This window comes from Strix aluco, chromosome 2 (genome assembly GCF_031877795.1).
Source record: "Strix aluco isolate bStrAlu1 chromosome 2, bStrAlu1.hap1, whole genome shotgun sequence".
Classification (NCBI taxonomy): domain Eukaryota; kingdom Metazoa; phylum Chordata; class Aves; order Strigiformes; family Strigidae; genus Strix; species Strix aluco.
In genome coordinates this window covers 16,171,818-16,195,900 of record NC_133932.1, presented here as the reverse complement: position 1 = coordinate 16,195,900, position 24,083 = coordinate 16,171,818, and the positions used below count along the sequence as shown (strand labels likewise).

Sequence of the window (24,083 nt, the reverse complement as noted above, 5' to 3'; positions counted from 1 at the left end):
AAACACATTCTTACCCCTTTCCTCCACACCTCCCTGGCATTTTCTGAGGAAAATGTCACCTTAATTAGAGCAACAGTTTTCACAACTATCTGGCTTTGGTTTGGTGGGCTCCTAGTAGCTCCCCAAGACTTAGTTGTTTGACACAGATTGCTGTAGGACTGATGAGAAAGGAACAGGCACTCTCTCAATCAGGTTTAGAATGCTTTAAATTTCTGTTCTTATGGATACGTGCATATGCACATATACACAAACACACATACACACCCCACAGTAAATATCTCAGCTATTACTCCTTCCATCCACGGTATTTCTAGATATTATTGTTCAACTTTTACTTATTTATTTGCCACAGCCAGCACCTTTTAAGGCACTCTGTGAAAAGAAAAGAAGTTTAAGATTCAATTAGCACAAAACTTCAAAATGTACTTTTATAAAAAGCAAAATGTAGCCCACCATCATTTTGGTTGATATTAAAATTAGGTAAATATAATATGCATTTGTCTAATGTTTAAAAGACCATTTGTGGAAAAACTCAGAATCCCTGGTGAAGTCTTGTTCTTGGGAGCATTCACATAACCACAGTTTGCAGAAACCAAAAGTTTGAGGAAATTATTTTGAGTTAAATACGTAAGTATTCATGCAAATGCAATTTTGAAGTTCAAATATTTATTTTCCAAATGTATCTGCAATTAGGAACTATGCTACCTGAAACAATGCTACCTGCTTTTTTCTGACCAATCGCAATTTATCAACACAACTCAGTAGCAATTATTATACATCAAGCCATAAAGTTAAAAAAAAAAAAATTGCACAAAAAAATCAAGTATTTTTACACAAACAATGCATTTGAGAAAATGATAATCTACTAAAAGGAAGTCCAAGAGTGGCAAGAGAGGCTAGATTTGCTACACACTGTATTAACTAAAAATCAATTGTTGACCCTTATCAAATATTTTTGGCAATTTACATTATTTACACAGATTAAATAAATCCCATTTTCATGGTGACTTTACCAACTAATTGATTTCTCTCAAGAATTTGGAGAAAATTAACATGACCCAATACACAGAGTAGGGACATAAAGTGAAGCCCCTGCTAATAATTGAACTATGAACATGGAGGGCATTGTTACCTTGGCACGCAAAGCCTCTTTCTTCATAGCCAGCATTACATAAGCACTTCCCTATGGGCACTAGCCATTCTCCTTCTGTACTGCAATACATCTTGGGTGGCTCTTCCTCCTTGGAATGATTGACACAAGAACCCCGCACCTCCACCAGTGACTGGGAGTCCATGGGTACTGTATCTGGAAACATGGCGAGGTTCTTGACAGTGAAAGGGCACTTTTTGAAGTACACTCGCACTGAGACTAAGGCAACACACGCACCTACATCTTGAAAAGCCAAATAAAAGCCTTTCCTGCTGACAGGCCCCACCTCGCGGACTTCTGTATTCAGCTTGAGAATTCGGTCCCCAAGATCCATTTGGGTGAAGCTCTCATCAGCCGCAATGGTGTCAATCTTTGTAAACTGATGCTCTCTGAACTTTACCAAATGGTCATCATCAGACTCCATATAATACAGATTGAAGGTCTCTTTGCAAGTGCCCAGAACTAGAGGGATACTATTACAGTCCCTCAAGGTAAACTTGAGCTCCACATATATCTTCTGAGCCGAATTGCGTGGAATCCAGTTTGTTCGCAGCCAATTATTTTGACTGTGATCCATAACATTGCACACCTGGTAAGTTCTGATTGGAGTATAATGCTCATCGACACCACTAATCTCTTCCCACTGGAAAAAAAAAAAAAAAAAGAAAGAAAAAAGGAAATGTTTTAAGATTAATGATTATACCAATAAAAACCATATTTAGAGACAAAAGCTGTGAAAAAGCAAAAATCACTTTGCTTCACATCACTATAAAATGGACAATAAAGTCTGGTCAAACTTGCACTTACTTTTTTCCTATTGAAACATATAAATATCTTCAATGAACACAGAATTCACCATTAAGAAGTCAGTTTTTATCAAGCTATTTCAAGATGGCATGAAAGAGATGCTACAGGTGTTTTGCATTATTAAAAACCCGTGATTTCTTAAACTATATGCAGTGTTGTCCTTTCAATCGTGATCCAACATGTATTTACAACTGCACTCACCTCAAACAGAAGAGATTCGTTAGGACAACACCACATTTTCACTGTTAGAATAAAGTTGTATTTTGAAGATTAAACGAGATTTAAAATCTTATAAACAAAAGGCAATGTCTCCCACTGAAATTCTATATAGTCATAATAAAATGTTACAGTTTAAAATTTATTCAAAGCATGACAATTGATTTTGCTTGGGATATACGTCCTCTTGACAAACGGTCAAGCTTAGCCCAGTTTCCAGAGTTATTAAAAATTACTGCCCATTTGCCATAGTATCTTGTTACTCAATTCTTCTGTGGACTATACAGGCTATGATGCTAAAATGGTTTTGGAAGAATATATAGTCATCATTTATATTTACGTCAATCATCTGCTGACAAACTAACTTGACCCAGACAGCAACGGAATGGGTTTCCTATTTGTGAATTACTCTCATACCAGTGCTACTGATATCTGAAGTCACACTTACTGGAGAGGCATATTTACCAATCACGGAAAAAAAAAAAAAAAATCTACAGGGGTAAAGTAAATATTTACTGTTAGTCTAAGTGACTTAAGTAACTTTCTCCCTGAATGGATGACTAAGACCAATTTTTTTTTTTTTTTTAAGGTCATCATTCTTCATCTTTTATCCACACAAAAACTGCAGCTGTTCTATATTCCAAGTCTTAAAATACAAAATGAAGAGCCTCACCACTAAAGTGCTAGAATTAAAATGCATTACAACAAACAATACCCGTTACAGGATCACACCACCACTGAAGTTGAAAGAAACTCTTCCAGATCTTCTTACCCAACCCCCTGCTCATGCAGGGTCAGCCAGAGCAGGTTGCTCAGGATCCTGTCCAGTCAGGTTTTTGAATATCTCCAAGGACAGAGATTTCACAGCCTCTATGGGCAGCCTGTGTCAGTGTTTGATTGTATTCAGAGTAAAAAGGTTGGTCCTTACAATTAAATGGAATTGCCTGTGGTTTTGGCTGTATCCATTACCTCTTGGCCTTTCACTGGGCACCAGAGAGAAGTCTGGCTCTGTATTCTCTACACTCTGCCATCAGGCATTTATGCACACTCGTAAGATCCCCCTGAGCCTTATCATCTTCTGTTCTATGCTTCAAAGTTAATTACACAAACAAGGTAAACTCCTATCGTGATAATGAAGTGCATACTAACAGAGCATACAGTAGCACAGCACCTACAGAAACTCTTGCTTCGCTGTCAGCCACATACACAGCCTCTGCAAAAAACAGAAATGCTGCCCCACACAACCAGATGCTGTGCAGCTGGGGAGCAGCAGAGCTTCCAACAGAGCTGCTGCATGGTACAAAAACTGGAGATGCTAAGTAGACAGAATTAAGTATGCTGTGAGAAATCACTGCCACCCTTGGGGGAGGTAGACAAAGAACTTCTATCAGAAAAAAGTCTTCCCTCAAAAATCAAGTCACATCAATGTTATATTTAAGATCTCAGTCTAACAGTTACTCATTTTACATAAGCACCTTTAGCTGCAGGACCTTAGTCTACTGCAGAGCAAATATTAGGAGAGGAAAGTACTATTTCCACTATATCAACAAAGAAACTGAGGTGCAGAAGTGTTAACTGTCTTTACAGTTTCCTGGTTTTACAATACATGCATCACACACACACACACACAAAGAAAGAAAAGAAAAAAAAAAAAGGCTACATCAGAGTAACATCTGAGAGTTCTCAGTCCCAACCCACTGACTTAAGGAAGTTTTGATATGACTAAGAGCTGGTCTGCACAATGAAATTGTCCACGCACCACTGAAGATGTGATTTTAAATCATGTTATTAAATCAGTAGATAAAAGCAGTATAAATACTCTTTCTTTAATTGAAACAAAGTTTATTTTAGTTCACTTTACAGATCTGACTACACACAAGCTTTATCTCATCCTGACTAGTTCAATAGAGTTAAAAACACAATCTGAAAACACAGCTGAAATGCTGCAGCAAGCCTAAGTGCTTCACTGCCAGAGAGAGCCAGCAGTATGGGAACTTTCTGAGTCAAAGTTACCACGCTAGAGCTCATGGCCACGGGAGAGCTGGGCGCCACGTGGCAGCCCATCAGACAAGGACAAGCTCTTGTCTGTGTAAGAGGCAGCTGGACCCTGACTCCCAGTCTCTGCCAAGTTCCCAAAACCGAGCGGAGGACCCTCCTCTGACAGATGTCCTTGTACAAATACAGACCTTGAGCTGATAATCTAATACTGTTGCAAGAAGCCATTCAGATGTCATAATTGCCTCCCATAAAGCTGGATGTACCTATTTAACTACAGGTCTTACCTGGACAAATAAAAATTCAGTGACAACAACTGTATGAAAATAGGTAAGATTATATCATGAAACATAATTTTGTGGACATTTACAGAACCTCACACCGATTCATAAACGATCCACTTATTATCTTTTCCATATAATTTCTAATCAGTTCAACATATTTTACATGTCCAGTGGGAGATAGAAACAAAACCAGGAACTTGCAGAATTTAAAACATCTCTGCACCAGATGTTATTTTTCTGAACAAGTCTCATTGCATTTTTTTTTCCAGAAGCTTCTTATGCAACATGCTTACACAGACAGTTGAATGTAGGCGTATGAATTACATGATAAAGATAGCACCACTACTGTGTTCTTCACCTAGAAGTTGCAATGTGCAATTATCACTTCATTAATTTGCAATGAAAACATTAATTTGCTTGGAAGCAACTGTGGTCCATGTTAGTTCACTTACATAAAAACCAAAATTTTAACGTTATCATTTAATGCTGAAGCATTGCTGAATGGAGGCACTAGTCTCACACTGGGTGCTAACTTGACCAAAATACTTTAACTGTTACAAAATTATGGAGATTGCAGCTATCACATTAGAAACAGTTAAGGTGAAGTAAGTCACTGAAACTACAGGAAGAGTGTCCAAATCAGAGTCAAGTAGATTTGTGACTTCATTAATTATTATGATCCAATTAAAAAACGAGCAGTACATTTGCATTGCTCATGGATTGCAGCTTTTCCCAGTAAGCTATCACACTGCCATTCCCAAGTGATCTTAATTCTAAACAGGTTATCAAGAACATCAAGACAATTTCCCTTCCATGACCCATGAGCTTTTTCTATTAATTGAGGTTTCTCAAACACCTACATTTGCAGCTGGTTTAATGTTTATTTCTGTACTTGTAATTCGTGTGTTCAACTTGCTCTGTAAAGTTACAATAGTTACAAAACTACTTTCTTTAAAAAAAAATAAAGTAAGACAGATTCTTATTCCAGGGACGGAATTAAGGAGAGGAAAACATTAAAAAACCCTGCATGTTGATTAATAAAATATCAAATGTTTTCTTATTTAACCACTATTGTCAATTGCTCCTCTGTGGATTTCAGGGGCTCAAATGAAGACAAGCAGTCTTCCGCTGTAAATCCTTATACATTACATCAATTTGCAAGGAAAACCCAATTCCTTAGAAACAACTGTAGTTCATGTTAGTCCATTTATATAAACAACAAAATTTTAACTCTATCATTTAATGCTGAAGCATTGCTGAATGGAAGCACCAGTCTCACACTGGGTACTACCTTGGCCAAAATACTTGGGGCAGCCTACAGTACAGGTCTTTTGAGGCATCATTTATAAGGACTTCTCCGCCCAAACCTGTTCTGAACACACATAATCAAAAAGTTCCAAACTGTTTAACTGCTGCAAAATGCTAAACTCATGCCCACTTCAGACCAAGGGGAGACTATGCATATCCTCTTTAATGTAAAGTTGCACTGGTTTAGCACCTCTTGTTCTTTTCCCACTATAGCTCTTGTCGAGCCATCTCCCCCTTACGCTGCCCTTGAGCTCTGCTGCTTCTAGAACAAAGTATCAGATAGTATCCAGACAAGACTATGCCTCTCACAGCATTTCTTTTCAGCACTAAAAATCTATTATCATTACATAGAGGATGAAAATCAATAAGCAAACAGACCTTTAGCAGCTGAGCATGTATATTCTGGCTTATAGAGAGGTATTGTCATGAAAACGTGCTGCCTATTAAGAAGCTAGGTGGCAACAGGAAGCAAACCTCCTGTTCGTTGCCACGTCGCCTATTCAGTATTAGAGCATTCAGTGCAGTTTTACTTTGTACATGCATTATTCTGACCTATATTCCCCAAACAGCTAGCTGTGATGACAGAACAAGGCAGGAGCTACAAAGGACGACATAAATAAATGAATAAGTATGGGATAAAGTTTATTTTCAAATCTTAGAGAAAAGCAGAGAGTAAAGAAACCTAAGATACTCCTTACAATAGAAGACATAGATCTTCCTTATAAAAGACATAGCTATTCCTTATAACGAAAGCTACAGAAAAAGTGCCCTTACTGTAGGGAACAAAAGAGATGCACAGAGATGAGAAAAAGAATTAGAAACAAAAAGCATTAGGAAAAAAAAGTATCTATGGCATTTTAAACACATGAGGAAAATTCTAATCTGCAGGGAGGTGGGGGGTAAATCAGCTAAGAGAAGAGTCCAGAATTACTATGTTGTCATTAAAATGAGCCTTTGTATCTTAGGGTACAGAAAGAGAAGCACAGCACTCTGAGTATGCAGGAACCTGGACAGCTAGGGCTTGAACAAGTCAAAACGCAGGTAGCTATAATAAATAATAGGAGACTGAAAAGTCATGAAGAAAAATTCAGCCAAAATGAAAAGGAGACAACAAAATGCAAAGAGAATAATGCAACAGAGATATGAGACGCACTGAAAGAAAACTTCAAATGCAAGGCAGGTATCTATATAGTGCAACCAGGTGGCAGAAAGGGACACACGCTCCTTTCCACCTTATGCATTGAGTCCGGCCTGCTGCACACTCAACTCTCCTCCTCCCACCTTCTGCTTCCCAGAACTATTCCCATCCCAGGAAAAACTAGCACAGGGTGGGGCTAATTTCTATTGAATCAACTCCCCTAAACATCATGCAACCCTGCAACCACCAGTATTTCTGCAGGAACAAGAATGTAATGCAAGGGGCAAGAAAGCATCCAGCAAATAAGTATGACCACCCAAATTTAGTTACCATGGAAACCCACCTAGAACTCAAAAAAAGATAGATCTATTTCTGAGGATACTGCAATTTCCCATACAAAATTTCATCTTGTTGAAGCTTTTCTAAGAGAAAATAAGAACAGTTTGTTTTCATCCTCCAGATAGATGGAAAAGATAAACGTGAAGGTATCTGAGGAATAAGCAGAAAGAGGAAGGAGAAGCTGTCACAGCAGACAGACTACACAGCAGTGACAGCAGAGAAATACTGCAGAGAATCTGGGTACAGGAACTTTCCTGGGAGCTAGGAACAACCTAGAGAAAGTTACCTGAGCCAGGAAGGAAGGAACTGGCACTATGTAATGTTGAGGAGGAAAGGCATTGGTGGGAGTTAGGCTGAGAATTTAAGAAAATCTGTTGAGATCCTGGCAGAAGACTGTATGAAAGATCTGTACTTACACCGTGTAAATCAGACACTGGTGGGACTCAAACCAAATTCCCACCTCAATTACATGCAATTACTTGGGTAACTCTGGTCCATGGGGCATTACACTTCAAAGGTGTCCCAACGGGCATTTCTTTCCCTCAGTACTGTGCAGTTACAGAACTAATGGGCATTTATCAGTTCTGGCTGGAAATTAATAGCCAGGTTCTAAATACTGGAAGAATGAAGCAACAGGACTATCTTCCCAGCAGTCCAATAGGGATGATAAATCCAAATTTTTTTACAAAAGAAATTTATAAATTGTGTCAGGGATTTTATGACAGCATGATGGGGGAGATGGAAATACGAGGCTGTAATATGAAGCTTTGGGTGCTGAATTGGTTCCTATTGTCAAGAGGGAAGGAGCAGAGGTATGACCACCATTTCTGAATTCATATTACACAGTACTTATATCATATTACTCTAATGCCTTGAGGCACCTTCAACACTTCTGAAACATGTCCAGGAGAGGTGCCACAGCACCACTCCCTCCCCAGAATGTAATTTGGCTTTTGGAAAGAGTTCTTTTGTTTGCTTTTCACTCTTTACATCTTTTTTGGATACTGTTAATGGCAGGAAACAAGAGAGTGCTTTTAGTGCTATAGAAAAATCTCTGAGATCCCCAGTGAGAAGGTCTAACTCATAGCTCTGGTTATACCAGCTGACAAAGTTGGGACAGAAAGAATTTTCTTTTCCAGAACAGATCTAGCAGAGTGTGCTGGACTTCTGGCTTTGGTTTTTTTTCCTCCACTTTCTTTACAAAAAGGAATGTACAGAAGTGAATGTAGGCCATTTCCTAGGATGCCATGAGCAGTCTCACTAAAAAGTTCCCTCTCAATGTGAGAATCTAGGACATGAGTGATCTCCTCAATTCTTTCATCCTTCCTGTGGCATACTTCAGTTTTTGTGGCTTTTTATCCTTCATAGCAAAAATCTTAAGTGTACATTAAGAAATTGAAGGCTATTTTGTAATTTAAAATACAACACATATGTAACTGCATGATTCCAATAAATTACATTTTATCTTTCACTGTCACATTGCTATGAAACTCCTAAACTATAAAACTCCTACTAAAAAAGGAGCTTGATAATTTTTCAAGGCCCCTATGGAACCCAGGCAACTAACTCCCCAAGACTCCACTGACAATCTCAGGCAACAGTCTGACAATATTTATTTACAAACTTATTTTCCTTTAAGAAATTTGGTATGATGATGTACTTGGTATGAGAACCATTTCAGGTAATGCCCAACTGTCCTTTAACACAAATTAATAAATCTAATAGTGGCTAGATGGAACATACCTCAAACTATATAACCACTGTGCATGCTAAAACACAGACTGGGAACACAGTGCTGAGAAATCAGAAGAAAAATAGTAACGGAATGAAATTACTTTGAAACCTCACAAAAATATCTTCATGTGCTAGGATGTCCCACCCTTGGCTGATCAGAGCAGTCAAATCATTGCTTAATTCTAAACTAATTAAAAATTTTTTTTTTTGTCAGTGTAACTGCTTTTTGCTATCTGTGAGGTGTTCACATAACCCTCTACAGAACCACCATTCAAATTCTACCTGAAAAACACTTTTTGTTCTGAAAACTGACCTTTTTCTCATCTACTGGCTCTTAGTATTCAGTACAGTTTTTCAGACAGAAAAAAAACCCACAAAACACCTTTATTATGCCTTGCTGAGCAATGACAGAAAAGAATTCATTCCCGTGTATGCATACTTTGTGCCTTCTGCTATTTATTCAAGCAATTCCCTTCCCAAACAAAAAGATCATTATGATACGAATCTCACATTGCAGATAGTGCATGCAACTTTTCAACATTTCACTGACAGAATACAAACTGGCTAATAATCTTTACTTTTTTTTTTTCCCTCCCTTGATTGCTGGGCAATTACAATAAAAAGAGGTAAACAAACAAGCCATACCATGAGCAGCAGAATTCATGAAGCCCAGTTTCCTACAACTCTGTCTTATGTCTGGTCTCCAACATGGACTCTGATGTCTAATAAAAGGTGAGTGCAAAGAAGTCTCTTCCTCATTGGGAGCATCAATGCTATCTCTGTCTGTCTCCCTCTTCCTCTCCTCCTGTTTCTTATTTTCATAAGTCTTGTAGGGATTTAAGCCTTTGGAGACCTCTGCTCCTCTGTGAAAGTGTTAAAGTTCACCTCTGAGTTCAAAAACTGTTAAGTGGGATCCTCCTTTCCCTTGTACATGCACATGCTTAAGTGCATACATGTCCGTGTAGTTTCCATTTACTCCAGAGATTATGCTAAAAAGAAGGCAACCGTTTCATATACAGGCCAAGCATAGTATTTAAAACTAAGATTAGTATAGACATGATGCATTTCTATTAAGGTTTTAATAGAAAAAAAAAAAATCTATATCTGCAAGCAGAAAATCAAAATGATCAAAATATTCTATTATGAGCTTAAAGTTAGGCATGTGAGGGTTTCATGCAGCACCTGGAAAACTGAAATACTCCAAAGCTGCATAACACACATTCAATTCCTATCAGTACTGAGATCACCGATGAGCAGGCATTTAAAATACTACTCTATATTATACTATACAGTATTAGTATTTTCCTCAGTGAGTAATTTTATATGAAATTAATAATTTTTTAATAAAAGGAAAAAAATTACAGCTGGCACTTCAGTAAAAGTCCTGAATACAAACACAAAGTAGACATTCCTGGTGAAAACTTTAATCCATTGAAAATAAGAGATCAACATAAAAAAGAAGCATTTGACTTTCTTTTTTCTAGTTTTTCCAGAATTATATTTCTTTGTGCCAGAATTGTATAAACATTAAGTAAATTTTCTTATTTTGGAAAATGGAAGTGCTACCAACAAACATTCCTAACCAAAGACATTCAGTTCCAATTATATTCTTGTCAAGTTGATATTACAACAAAGTGTTCTGTATATTTGTTGCTGTAATAGTTAAGCATCCTTCAGTGTTACACAATGCTCTCTGCTATTCATCCTATGTGTGGGAAATTAATCCTCACTGATATAAAACTTTCATTTGCTTTTTGGTGTGTATCTGACACTTGCCGAAGAATCATTGATCTTGCTCTCAAGGGATATTTGTCATTAACTTTAATAAGAGCATGAGAATAGCCCAAGTTGAATTGTTTAAATAAACGCCCATTTCCTAAGAAAGAGGCCTTGTGATAAGCAAGACTTTCAGAAAGGACTAAAAACTGAAGAAATAATATTGGGCAGAGGAAAACCACAACAAAAAAAGACATCATCACAAACATTTGAATCTTTATAAAAGAACCCAAAAGATCTACAAGCCCTCTTCTGACAATTTTGTGCTTGTCACCTTAATTAACTGAAAATATAATTCATTTTAAGTATGAAACTTCTGACATACTTTACACCGTAGCAACATAACAGGCCAAGATTGAAAGCCTCAGGCATGGGAATATTCACCGCTTATCTAGATAACTTTTTTTTTTTTTTAAAAAAGAACTTTGCATAGGACAATTTGACCTAAAAATCTTTCAGTATGATAATAGGGATTATATTATAACTAAACATATAAAAATTTTTTTCAGTCTAACACTTTCTTTCTCTATCACACACCATCCAATATTTCAAACGTTTCCATCATGCTGAAGCACACATTTGTGAAACAGGTTGCAGGATTTAAGACAAGATGAATAACTTTGATGCCTCCCTTTGTTTTAGTACTTGGATCTTCTGTTGACTTTTTTACTGTAACGTTAAATACGTCCAAATTCAGATCAGTAGGAGAATCAAGCTTTCACATATGTTGAACAAGATTCTAATGTATCCCACTCAACTTCGTAGCCAATACACAGAGAAAAAAAATAACTTAGTTACTTGAAAGTAAAAATTTATTCAAGGAGAGATTTCTATAAACAACAGCCAAAATTCTGAGGAGGAGTGAGGAAATCAAACAGCCAACAAAAATTAGCACACATTTTAGGACAGCTTGAGACTAGGAATAAAATAATTCAAATCTAAAGGAAAAGTGGAACCTTCCCACATACTACATAGAAGTTTAACAAAATAGTAACAGGATGCAAGAGCTCTGAAAGCTTGCTATTAACAAAAACCCTGTAATGACCGCATCATGGAAGAATGCATTCCAGACCAGCTCATCAATATGAAAACACTTCCCTTATAACATCACCAAAGGCGCTGATGCAAGGCCCATAAATACCAATCAGCTGAGATCAGAGGACATAAAATGATCCAATTTAAGAAATTGTGGAAGTACCATGGAAATTTTCTTCTACATTTGTCTTTCAAAAGTCAAATAAATTACCTGCTGGTACGGGGTTGCCCCCCAGTTTTCATTTTTAATTTTTTCTAAGTTGCAAATGAAAGAAGAGGAAGGTGCATTGCAAGAGTTTTCCAATGAAGTTACACACACAGTGGAATTATCATTACCATCACATAAACCCTTCTAAGACAGACTTTGTTACACTTTCTCCTAATGCTGATTTACTAGTCTATGATTTTACAACAACCAGTCGTAACTGGTAAATGAAAAAGCTTTACTGTGACAGAAAATAAGCATATTAGAAAAAATATAAGGTTAAAAGGAGGATATATCGGTATAAAACTACATCAACAATATTCAGTCTAAGATCCACCTAGTATTACCACTGTGTTCTTCTCCCTCTCTGTTCAGTTACCCACTGGAGTCTTCACATTTGTGGGAGCAGACGAAACACACCTGATGGCATATCATTGTATTCAGAAAACTTTGTTCATAAACTCAACCTGAAAGTTGAGGTTTTTTCATAACTAAGCAATACAGTTTCAGAACTACAACCAAGACAAAAATCTTAATTTCTTGTCTGATTAGAGATCAGATGAAATTAGAAACTCATTAGGAGTATCCAGATATTAAATTTGGCCAACAAAAACTGAGATGTAGCATTTTGCCATACAACACATAGCTCCAAATTTATGCCAAATTATCCAAAACAACCAGTTCTAATGGAAAATTCTTATCTAACCTTTTGCCTGTTTTGTTATTTCACGTTTTCTTCTTTCACTATTTTGGCTTTGCTTGTAGTGAAACTCAGAAAAAAAAGAAAAAAAAAATTTCCTTATCTTCCCCCCAAGAACATGCGGTTCCTGGCACATGACCTGACAGGGGACTAGAGAGAAACCGTGTCCCATGATGACCATAGAATCATAGCCTGATCAGAAAAATAAGACCAGATGTGGAGAAAGGTGGAAAGGACAAGAACCTCCTCACTCTGTCTACTACAGCTGCATCACCCTCTGCTACCTACAGCACAATATACATTGCCACAGTGATCCGAATATCTTTCAAAGTAAATAAACATCATTTCACCAAGGCATAACAAATACATACATAATTTAACATAAATGTTGACCCTTATCATCTCTCAAAAGAAAAAAAATCACCAAAAGTGTTGGATGCACTAATGCCTCTTACTTTTTAAAGTACTTTCCTCTGGGAAGTAAAATAACATAAATATTACAACAAATAAGGTTAAAGAAATAAGCACAACTGTGTTATAGGTACTAAGCACAGCTTAAACACACAATAATTTGAGAAAGGGAGAGTACACACCTAACAAACTGCAGAAAGGTAAGCAAAGCCATCTTTTTTCCCTATCTCTAGTTGCTAGACAGCTGAGTATCTCATCATCAAATTTGTAAGGACAGCTGATTCTCACCCTTCTGCAAGCAAAATCCTCTAAATCACAGTGAGGTAAAAAGGTCACTACAATGAGGAAAACATCTGACTTTCTAACAGACATCTGAATCCAGCATTCAAATGCCCATTCAGAGCTTGGACAAGCAAAACATTTACAGCTTTATTTTTCTCTAGGCTGCAGGTCTCCTTGAGAAACAGGTTTCAATCTTATTTATCTCATAGGTTAAGCAGATTTTCTGGGAAGTTTTGTAACAACAATCCCCATGGTTGAAATCTGTGCCAAACCACCACTCATATAAAAGCACCTTTCATCCATGAGCATTGTACAAACTAGGTAAGATTCAGCCTTTAAATGTAGCTCTCTCGGAGATGGAAATAAGCATCTGTTTAGTACAACAAGGTACTTCAGTAAGCAGAATTTTATCTAAGATGGAACTCACCCAAGGCTGTGGACATGGCAATCTGGTGAAAAACTGTATCTTTAGTAATTACAATTAGAGATGATTACACACTTCATGTTAGACATAATATTTTAGCTATATGGCTCATAACAATAAGCTCCTGTTAATATTTAATAATAATATGAATAAAAAGCATCAGGTCCTCCAGAATTATCCTGTGCTTCACCTAAAGTACTAACCTCTGGATATAGCCAGACAAGTCACTGATGGCAAACCTTTACAAAGAAATGACCATGGCATAGTCATTCAAGAATGGGAATAAGCCAATTCTCTAAACTATTTTCTAGTTAGGTAAATCTGAAGATACCCCTTGTCCACATTTATGCCTCAATTTTCTAATACGTAGAATAGGAATAAATTAATAGTGAGGAGGTATATTAGTTATTATTTCAGTTATTACTTGGACTCTAACAAAGACCTGATCACAGCTTCATTAAAAAAAACCCCAAACAATTAGCAAATCGCTTCAGAAGAAGCGGCCAGCAGGAATTTTTAAGCATGAAACCATTACTTACATCAGAAAACACCACCGCAGAAGAGAAAGTAAAAACACTTACAAATTCACATTTGAAAAGCTTCTGCAGTTTGTTGCTTTGTATTTGCCAGCAAAAACCATAAACACAAAAGTATTTACATCAAAATGCATAAAACAGGTGCATAATATAGCATTTCCGTGGTACAGTCAGTCTTTCAAAACAATGTATTTTTACACAATGGCATTTCCTACAGAAATCCCAAACCACCCCACGCTCTCCTATTGTCATTAACACAACATTGAATGTACAGTGAAATTCAGTACTGTTGTGCTGAATGTAACTGTAAAAAGCACCAGCTGGCTGTATTAGAAATGGCATTCCTCCAGGTCTCAAATGTCTTATTTATATACAGTGGAATCCTGCCAGCTGTTTAATATTTAGGGCTAATAAATATAATTGGCAGTACTACTGCACAAGGACAAGTAACACAAATATATACTTCTTAGATTATTAAACCAAAGATGGATGCAAAGTTCTGAGCAAATTTTACATAGCTGTCTTTTTTCTTTAATCCAAACAATATTTGCTTGTTTTCAAAGTGCAAAACTGAACAGAAAAAAATACTAAGCATCATTATGCCAGCTGTTCCGAGACCAACGTAGCCTTCAACCAGTGTCTTCCACAGACTGTGAATAAAGAGCAACTGGCAAGGACACTGTGCTGAGGTAGAGACAGGACACAGCACAGGTTTCCAGGGTGGGGGACAGCTCATTATTCATTCCAGAAAACAGTCAGACAGTACCAGCCAGTCCAGAATCGATACTTATTCTCATGAACAACTCTACACATGTGCAGGACAACTAACTTTACCTCTCACAAGCAGATTAACTCCTCGTTGAGTGGAAGGTGAGTACGATGCACCTGAGAATGCAAACATAACAGAGTTGCCCTATGGACATGCTCCAAGACTTGTGCCCCTATTTCCAGGTTTGTGGCAGACTCAGTGTGGCAAGGTCACTACATCATTGCCAAAGTAATGGTACTGCAGGTTACTGCTGAATGTAGTAGTCTCCCCTCCAACTCAAGAGGGTTGACAAATTGGAAGAGTTGGTCCCCATTACAAGCACCTTCACAGATTCTGAGAAAAGTTTCAGGATCTGTGGCCTCCAACACGATAACTGCCTTTAAGATCACAGCACTGGATGTAATCCTGCACAGCTGACAGCAAGAGGTAAGTACTGTGAGTCTGTCCCTTCTGTAAGACTTTGATTCCCTTGAAACCTTCTTCAACTCCCTGGCACGGCCTAGATGGGAGAACTAATCTAGAAATGGGAGAGTTTAATTTACATGAGTGAAGAGTAGTTAATGCTTCATAACTTCATACGAGAGAACAATTTAATCTGAAAACTCAAACAACTTTCATGACAGATGGAGCTCACAGTCAATTCCATGAAAAGCTGTTCAGTGTAATTACCATCATTTAGAGGCATTTGGGTTGTTTTGTTTTATTTTTACATGCAATGCTCTGTTTGGATATTCCTCAGTTAAGCAGAGTTCCACAATCACGCTTCTCCATGCTCCCACCTTCAGCATCATTTCTTAATAACAACTTGAAGAGTCATTCTTTTCATTCATCATTTCGCACTTCCATTTAAAACTGCATTAAGTATAGTTACTTAAACTACAAAGTTCACTGTCATGACTACCAGTCGGAAAATGTTAAACAGGCATACACTAATGTTACTCATTAACTGCCACTTCTTCAACATCAGCTTTGACTCAGCTATGGCACCCATTGCCTAGATGCTCCCTTTCATACATCTTCATCCAGTGTCCAGACTTGCCTCTCCTACATCCCTGTCACATATTTCAGCTGTAGCAATGACCACAGCCTACACTGCCCCCCTTACCCTAGCTGTACACTAAGAGCTTTACCTTTCAACCTCTTTCTTCAGGCACTGAGGAACATTTGTATTCAGAACCAGCATCCTTACCCGCACAGAATGGCTTTTGGGCTGGTACACAAAAGATCTCATCTAAGGGCTAACATGGTCTCTAAGTCAGCTCAGAATCAACTAATTGAACTTGTGATAACAGGTTAACTGAAGTGCATTAGCAGCTCTGCTGTTAACAAAGCATGTGAAGTACTCAATACTATGATCCTCCTATAGTAAGTTAATAAAACCCAGCATTTTTCCTCCAAAGATTGCCTTTTTAATCCTGTAGAAGGCAATACACAGACTCTTTTCTTAAAGGAAACATCTGAAATCCTGTCACTGCCATCTTACCTTCCCTTTAACGGTGATAAGCCAGAAATACTTATGAGAGGTACCTGAAAAGCATAACATTGTTTCCTCCAATCTCTTGCTTGCAAAGTACTGCAAAAATGGCAATAAATAAAAATTGATTTAAAAATACCTGTACTAACTATCACATAGGGTCTTGAAATTAAGCGCATGTTGAAATCAGAGAGGAGACATTATGCTTAAAAGGCTAAGTTAAAAATACCTCTAGAAAGGTTATTATTCTTTTGTCAACTGCTGGGTCAAAAGGGTAATGATAATTATCATATTTTTACTGTAATTCTATGGAAATTAATTTTCTCACCATGCAATTAGGAAAAGTTGGTTCCATGAACATATTTCCATAGTTATTTTAATTGAAAAATATGTTTAATACAGGAACTCATAGCTTGACATTTTATATTTTCTAAAGATAAATTCGCTTCAGTTCAACAAGAAGAAAGTAATTAGACTGGGAATACTGGATATAGTCCAGATATCTTCTCAACCTCTGGCTAAGTTGCTCTTAATTTCTCAAGGCTCTGAAACATTATTAAACAATTACTTTTCATATGTCAAGCTAGGGATGAAAGAGGAACTCATGCCTAATTTAATATGAGATAAATAAACAGAAGTAACTCAACCAGGACTTTAACCAAAGACTCTTGAGGAGCAACAGCATTAGCTAATCTTCACAGTTCTATACTATAGCAGTAAGTTGGAGATGCATAATTTTCTAAAAACTCTGTTCATTATTTGAGAAACCGTACACATTCGGAACTGGGGAAAAAAAAAAAAAAGTAAGCATGTCATGGAAGTAAGTAGTTTTACATGTAGGAAGAAAAACAGGTAACCATAGTCCTACAGCCATCAGGCAGCTTTTGGGTTCAATCAGTTTCAGTCTTGGGTAAACAGAAACTCATTAGATAAAATAGCTCAAAAACACACCAAAAAAAAAGCATTGAAAGAAATCTGTTGTTCACACCATGTTACCTGTATCTTGCACAGCATCTTTGCTGTAGACCTAGGTCATAAATCATTGCAAGCCCAAGGAGGACCCAAAGGTCTCCTGGGAATAGAATACATGCAATATTAAAAGTATTGTCAGATTTTAGAGAAGCCTCACAACCTCAAATTCAAATCTCATTATATAGGTATATTTGTATACTTACTATGTGGGAGGCTGACAGACATTAGCAGAAACACAAACTCCTGACCTATAATCCTACTAAGAAAATTCCTCCATAAGACCTTGTATGTAAACATGAGGCCTACATTTCATTTTCTAGCTTACTATGTATGGTACAGCAGAGCACACTGTGCTTCAAGAGATACGCTATACTAATTGTTATCAGTACTATCAATACCTTACTGCAAAGATTAAATATGGTTCAGAGAATTACTCTAAAGCTTAGCAGGGCTCATTAGCTGTAATGCAGAAAATATTTCTATAGTTTACTTTTATTTACTCAAGCTTGACTTCTTTGCCATAAATAGCTTGTCTATAAACAGCTTGTCTATAAACATACTCAGTAGTACAGCACTGCAGCTTTTGTATTCAACATTCAAATTGCCTCACTTCTAGGTCCTGTGGTTTAAGAAAAAAAAATTAACCTTGCACTGTTCTCAGACACTGATTACATACTGCGAAAAGCCCAAAATGAAAGCAACTGCACAGAAGAGAGGGGTTTTTTCCACAAACCAAAGCACTAAACATAAATGAAAGCCTGCTGGAACATGTATCGATAAGCATGAGTGTGTTTGACTCCATTCTCTGCATTTGTGACTGCGTAGTAGGGGGAAAAAAAAAAAAAAAAATCAGACAAGGATTTCACTGTTTTATTTATTTTGATGAATTGTGGGTCCAGAGGTTAAAGTTTATGCAGAACCAGAATACAATGAGACCGTTTATTTGCCCAAAGGTAGCCCCACAGTAGTAACCACATGGTCTTCCATATTATCCTGACAATGACCTCAATAGTAATGGATGAATCACTACCCAGAGGATAACAGACAAACTAACCTTCACGCTATCTCATTCCCCTGGACTTTTCCTGCCCAAAGGTCAGGAACTGTGTCAAATTATTTATGCTTCTGATAAAGAAGACTCAATCTCAGGACTCTGAGATAAACCCATCACATAGTGTCTCTGTGAGTTAAGTCTTTGAAGTCCTATAAACGAGAAGATAAAATTACATTTTAAAATACTTGGTTGGGAAAGCTACCATATGTAGGTAACCGTCTTTCAGATCTTCAGCTTTAATCACTTGCTTCACAGGGTCCATCTGAACATGTTGTGAGAACGAAATTGAAAGCCCACGCGTTTCTAACAGAGAACTTGAGCTGTCAAGAATCCCCACCATTGCTGGAATCAGAACTCCCTCTTACAAGATAGATGGGACCCAGTGAGAAACCCATCGCATGAAAATACTTGGAATCTGTTTCCAGCCACAGGAAACAGGAAAAATTCAGTATTGCTACTGATTTATAACCCATGAAATACCGCTAGTAATACAGATTTACCAATATGCAATAAAGTTCAAAAGTGCATTTAATAGTTGTTTCATTTTCACATGTCCCAGAGCCAACATCCTAATTGGCAATGTTTAGGGAAATGAGAACTACAGCTTGAACCCCATATGCCACTTACAGCTTATGACAGAAGAAAATAAGATGGAGAACGTAGGAAGCTGATAACCATAACACACAGAATTCCATTTTTGAAATGATAATGAACAAAATTATTACTGATGAACCTCCACGGTGCAATATCCAAAACCAAAGGAGTTAGGCAAAAAAAGTGTTAAATACACACATTATCTTTGATGGCATCAAACCCCATATTTCATATATCAAAATTTCAAGTGGTAAGGCTAACAGTTCTGTCATGAAAATAGTAATTTGCCCCCCAAAACAGTTCAAAAATACAAAATGGTTTGTCTCCATTTCATTTTGTCAGGAATTAAAAAAAAAAAATCATATTAAAAAAAAAAGCAAGATTTATAACTAAAAAAAACCCACAACATATCTTTGAATCTGTGGAAATATTTTATGCAGGTGATGCTAAACACACACTTTATGCCCAGCAGTCCTCTAAGTTATGCATTAAATATTCTGGAATATTCTGGTCTGCTAATTTAAAATGCAATAATATTATCTCATACTAAATGAAAAACCATGTTTCCTATAATTTCACTGCACCTATTGCACTCCATAAACAAGAATACTTCCAACAGGAAAATTATTCTGTTGCTTTTATTGATAAATCAGCAATTATTTACTTAAATTGAATATAAGAAGTCAGTGAAAATACTGAAAAATCATGCTTCTCAAGCCTGAATATAATTTATCCAGATTTAACACTTCATTCACTATAATGCAGAGATTTTGGAAAGAAAATAAAAATATATTATTTACATGCCTACTTACACAACAGTCTTAGAAGACATTGCTTAGACTTAGAAGTATTGCTAAATATAATTGTGTGGACAGAGCCCAAGTAGGTAAAAATAATATAAGAAATTTTATTTTTAAATAATGAGGCATCATTTTTCATTATAAAGGACATGCTATATATCCCACATATACCTATTTTGTACTTTAATTGCTCTTTTAATTAAAACAGGTTTTGAACTCTATGAAAACTCAGTTTCCACAAAAAAAGCTGGACTGACAAGAACGACAAAAGCCACCTTCTCTGAAATAGGGTGACCAGAGTAAAAGCACAATTTAGTTATGATTTATACCATCTTTCACATATGCAGGTTCTTGAACTCAAGTATAAAACTGTAATTTTGTTCTTGAGAGTGTTTTTTTCTTTTCTTTTTGCACTAGCAGGCACATAATACTTAGACAAAAGCCCAAACTTAGTCTCTGTTTAGTCCTGCTGCTGTTGTTCAGGTGTTACATATTGGTTTTAGCAATGTTTTTCCTTTATTTCCTACAAGCGTAGGGGGGACAGACAAGAAAATCAAGCAAAACAGTTTTCAAGGCAGATGTTTGACAAAGTTTCTCTAATCTTACCACAGAAACAGAAACATCAGCGAGCAATGTACATGATTAATCACACAGAAAGTCTCATCGTGAGCCTCCCACAGCTGAAATTTGTTCACACAAAACATTCAAATGGTATTTATGAATGATCCCAGTTTGAACAAGCTTTTTCTACAAAAGAAACCTAAACGGAAAGAACAAATTATAAATTGCTTGTATTGCTCTATCTCAAAAGGGAAGGATATTTTTTCCAAGCAGAAAGAAAATAAAAATACAGATTTTACAGAAATATTTTCAAAAGTTAAAAGAGAAGTATCAGAAGCCTAGGTGGGAGAGAAAAAGTGTGGACAAGAGGATGTCAGGCTTACAAGACTAGGCAACAGAGAGGAGGACAGTAAGTAACAAGAAATGAGGAAAGAAGAATGCTGCTGCAATCAGAAAAGGGAAAAGAATAAACAATTATATAAAATCCAATGCAAAATTGGTTATGATTCAGAAGCTATTAGGGACAAAGGAGTCGAGGAAAGAGAGCTGTAATTGAATCAAGTGAGAGACTTCGACACAAAGAAAGAATGAAAGTTGGGAAAAAAGCAGGCATTGTAAACATAAAGGTGGCAGGTTTTATACAAACTATTCCCAGCCATTTGGAAGTGGGGGGAAGGAGCAGAGACACCAAGGTCTGGATCAGCCTGTAGATATATTGAAGGCCAAAGTGAAAGAGAGAGAGAGTGAAGCAAATTCACGCAGCTTTCCAAAAGCTAGGAAGGAACTCATAATTAAATCAGAAGGCTGTGAAGGTGACAGAATACAATACACTCACGTTCTTTGGAGCCAAACTGTAGTCTAACTACAGCAAACTGGATACCTCCACATACAGAGTTTGGCAATTTAGATAAGAGCGATAATCTTACAATATTCAAGATAAGACATTCTGGACATGAGTTTGTTTTTTCAAGACCATCTAACACAGTGCTCTAAGGCATAATTTAAAATTCATTTACAGCCAAGGCACCGTCCTTCAGAAAGAACCACTGCCTGACTACTGAAATAGCAAGCTGAAATTGAACCATCACAAACAAAATACTATGCCATAATACTCTCTCTCTGATGTCTTTTCCTGTGAAGAGTACAGAAATGTGTGTGTGACCTCCAATCACCACATGGAAAACTGATTGAACTTGCACAGTAAGTGAAGTCATGGCTCTACAACAGCTTAACTGTTGATTCTGCTCTGCCCTACTCTTACCTCCTGTTCTGCTCCCTGCATTACTGTTGAAGTGGCAATGTGGGGAGCTGATACAGGGGAAAAACCCACCTGAATGACAACCTAGCAAAAACACACCAAAACCAGACCAAAGGCAAAACCAACCCAAACCGAAACAAAAAACCCTAAATAAAGCCACAAGAATGGCTACTATTATCAATGAGTACAGTATTAATGCCAGTTCCATGGCTGGGGCAGGAACAGAGGTATGGGGAGTAGGGAAGACTTGGAGAACTCCATCTCTGTAATGATGATAGAACAACTAATCCTGGGAATCATTTCCACACAAAGGACAAGAAAATCATCAGGAAGAGTCAGCACAGCTCCACCAAGGGGAAGTCATGCTTCACCAACTTGACAGACTTCTGTGATGAAATGACTGGCCTTGATGAGGGGAGACCAGTGGACATTGTCTGCCTGGACTTCAGTAAGGCTTTTGACACTGTCTCCCATAACATGCTCGCAGGGAAAGCTGATGAAGTATAGGCTAGATGAGCAGACAGTGAGGTGGACTGAAACTGTCTGACAGCCAAGTTCAGAATGTTGTGATCAGTGGCACAAAGTCTAGTTGGAGGCTGGTATCTAGCAATGCACCCCAAGCATCAATAATGGGTCCAATCCTGTTCAACATCATCATTAATGATGTGGATGAGGAGGCAGAATGCACCCTCAGCAAGTTTGCTGATGACACAAAACTGGGAAGAATGGCCAATGTGCCAGAGGTTCATGTTGCCATTCAGGGGGTCATTGACAGGCTGGAGAAATGGGCCGACAGGAACCTCATGAAGTTCAACAAAGGGAAGTGCAAAGTTCTGGCCTGGGTAGGAACAGCATACTTGGAACTGTTACTTAGCAAAATTGGATTCCCCTGCCCATATGCACATCATCAGGTCACCATGACCCAAATGCAAGCAGCTAGCTTTGGTAAAAAAGACAACCAGATCCACATACTTGCTTTCTAGATTACCGCCCCTTCCACGCTGATTTCACTCTATACAGTGCAGCAAAGAGTTCATAACGGATCCAGCACTGATGGTTTCCTGCATAATTTACAGGGCAACCTCATTCTGATTCTCAGAAGAGCATTCTGTGTCTGGCACAAACCATTTGCCCGTGCAAGTACCTCCACAATAGTACTGGCAAGCACAGCAAAACCCTCAGTAACACAGTACCCAGTCTGCAGGTGATTTAAGGTTACATCGGTAACTTGGTAACTGCACTTTATAGAATCTGTATGCATACAGGTCACAAAGTTGCTTCTTTAAATTATGAGAGAACTGTGATCTAAACCAAGGATGAGAAACAAGAGTCTGTACAGAATGCCTGTGCAAGGTCTTTTGTTCTTACATAAAAGCACTTTCACAGACACCTTCTTCTATGATCCCTCAGACCCCATCAAAAACATTTTCTATTCCACAAGTCTGTACTCTAAGGGCCCCATCCCCCTCATCAGCAGGGAAGGTATTCTCACTTCATAGTAGGAACACAATTTCTGTTAACTCTTTCCAGGCTATACTTGGCAGTCATTTATTTAAACAGTGTTAATTTAGTCATGACAGCAATTCTGGGGTGATCACACATGTGTGCTCTAAGTAAGGAAGAATGAAATGAGATTGCATTTATGACTCTAAAGAACAGTACAAGCATGTCCAGCTGTTCCCCTAATTAAGACAAATTGGTCCTTAACAGATTTCTGCAGTCATCATCAAGAGATGCAAGAAATGCAGTACAAGAGGTGCAAGAAAAGGTTTTTAAAAAAGACAAGATCACGTATCTTTTACAAATAGAAAAAGATATTCTCTGCATAACCCCAGAGATAAAAAACCAAATCACTTTTGTCATCAACAGTATACACACCCACCTGCTTTGACAGAGAAAGGTGTAAGAAACAAAGACTGAGAGAGCCCTGTAACAATGGGTAGACTTCTGCTCATTCTGGGATGATGTAGCTGAGGTCAGTATTTGGGAAATACTTAAATACTTCATGTTTTTCCTTTTTTTTTTTTTTAAACTGGGGGAAGAGAAAGATGATAACTATATCAGTGTGATAGAATTCTCCTCAATAGAACAGAGTTGTGACAAGTTGAAAAGGAGTCAGAACATATGAATGATAGGCTAACACATGCTAACTGCATGCTAACACACCCCATCATCACATGCATTCATTCTAAAGTCTGGCTAGTCGTCTCACAGACAGCATGAGAAATGAAAAGTAACACTCAACAGAACTCAGCTCTGCA

The 24,083-nt window shown here is 37.4% G+C and overlaps 1 protein-coding gene across 5 annotated transcripts in view; it reads right to left on the bottom strand.

Annotated features, from left to right (window-relative positions):
- The window catches only part of EPHA3 (EPH receptor A3), a 231,936-nt gene that overhangs the window by 151,785 nt on the left and 56,068 nt on the right, over positions 1–24,083 (bottom strand). For 4 of the 5 annotated variants that reach the window (XR_012621584.1, XM_074812199.1, XM_074812210.1 and 1 more), the window contains exon 3: positions 1,133–1,793. Coding sequence is in view for 4 of the 5 variants with exons in the window: in XM_074812199.1 (XP_074668300.1) it covers positions 1,133–1,793 (661 nt within the window). In the remaining variant the exon portion in view is untranslated. Of the gene's footprint in view, positions 1–1,132; positions 1,794–15,174; positions 15,226–24,083 lie in introns of all 5 variants that reach the window. The other variant, XM_074812227.1, reaches the window with a different exon arrangement.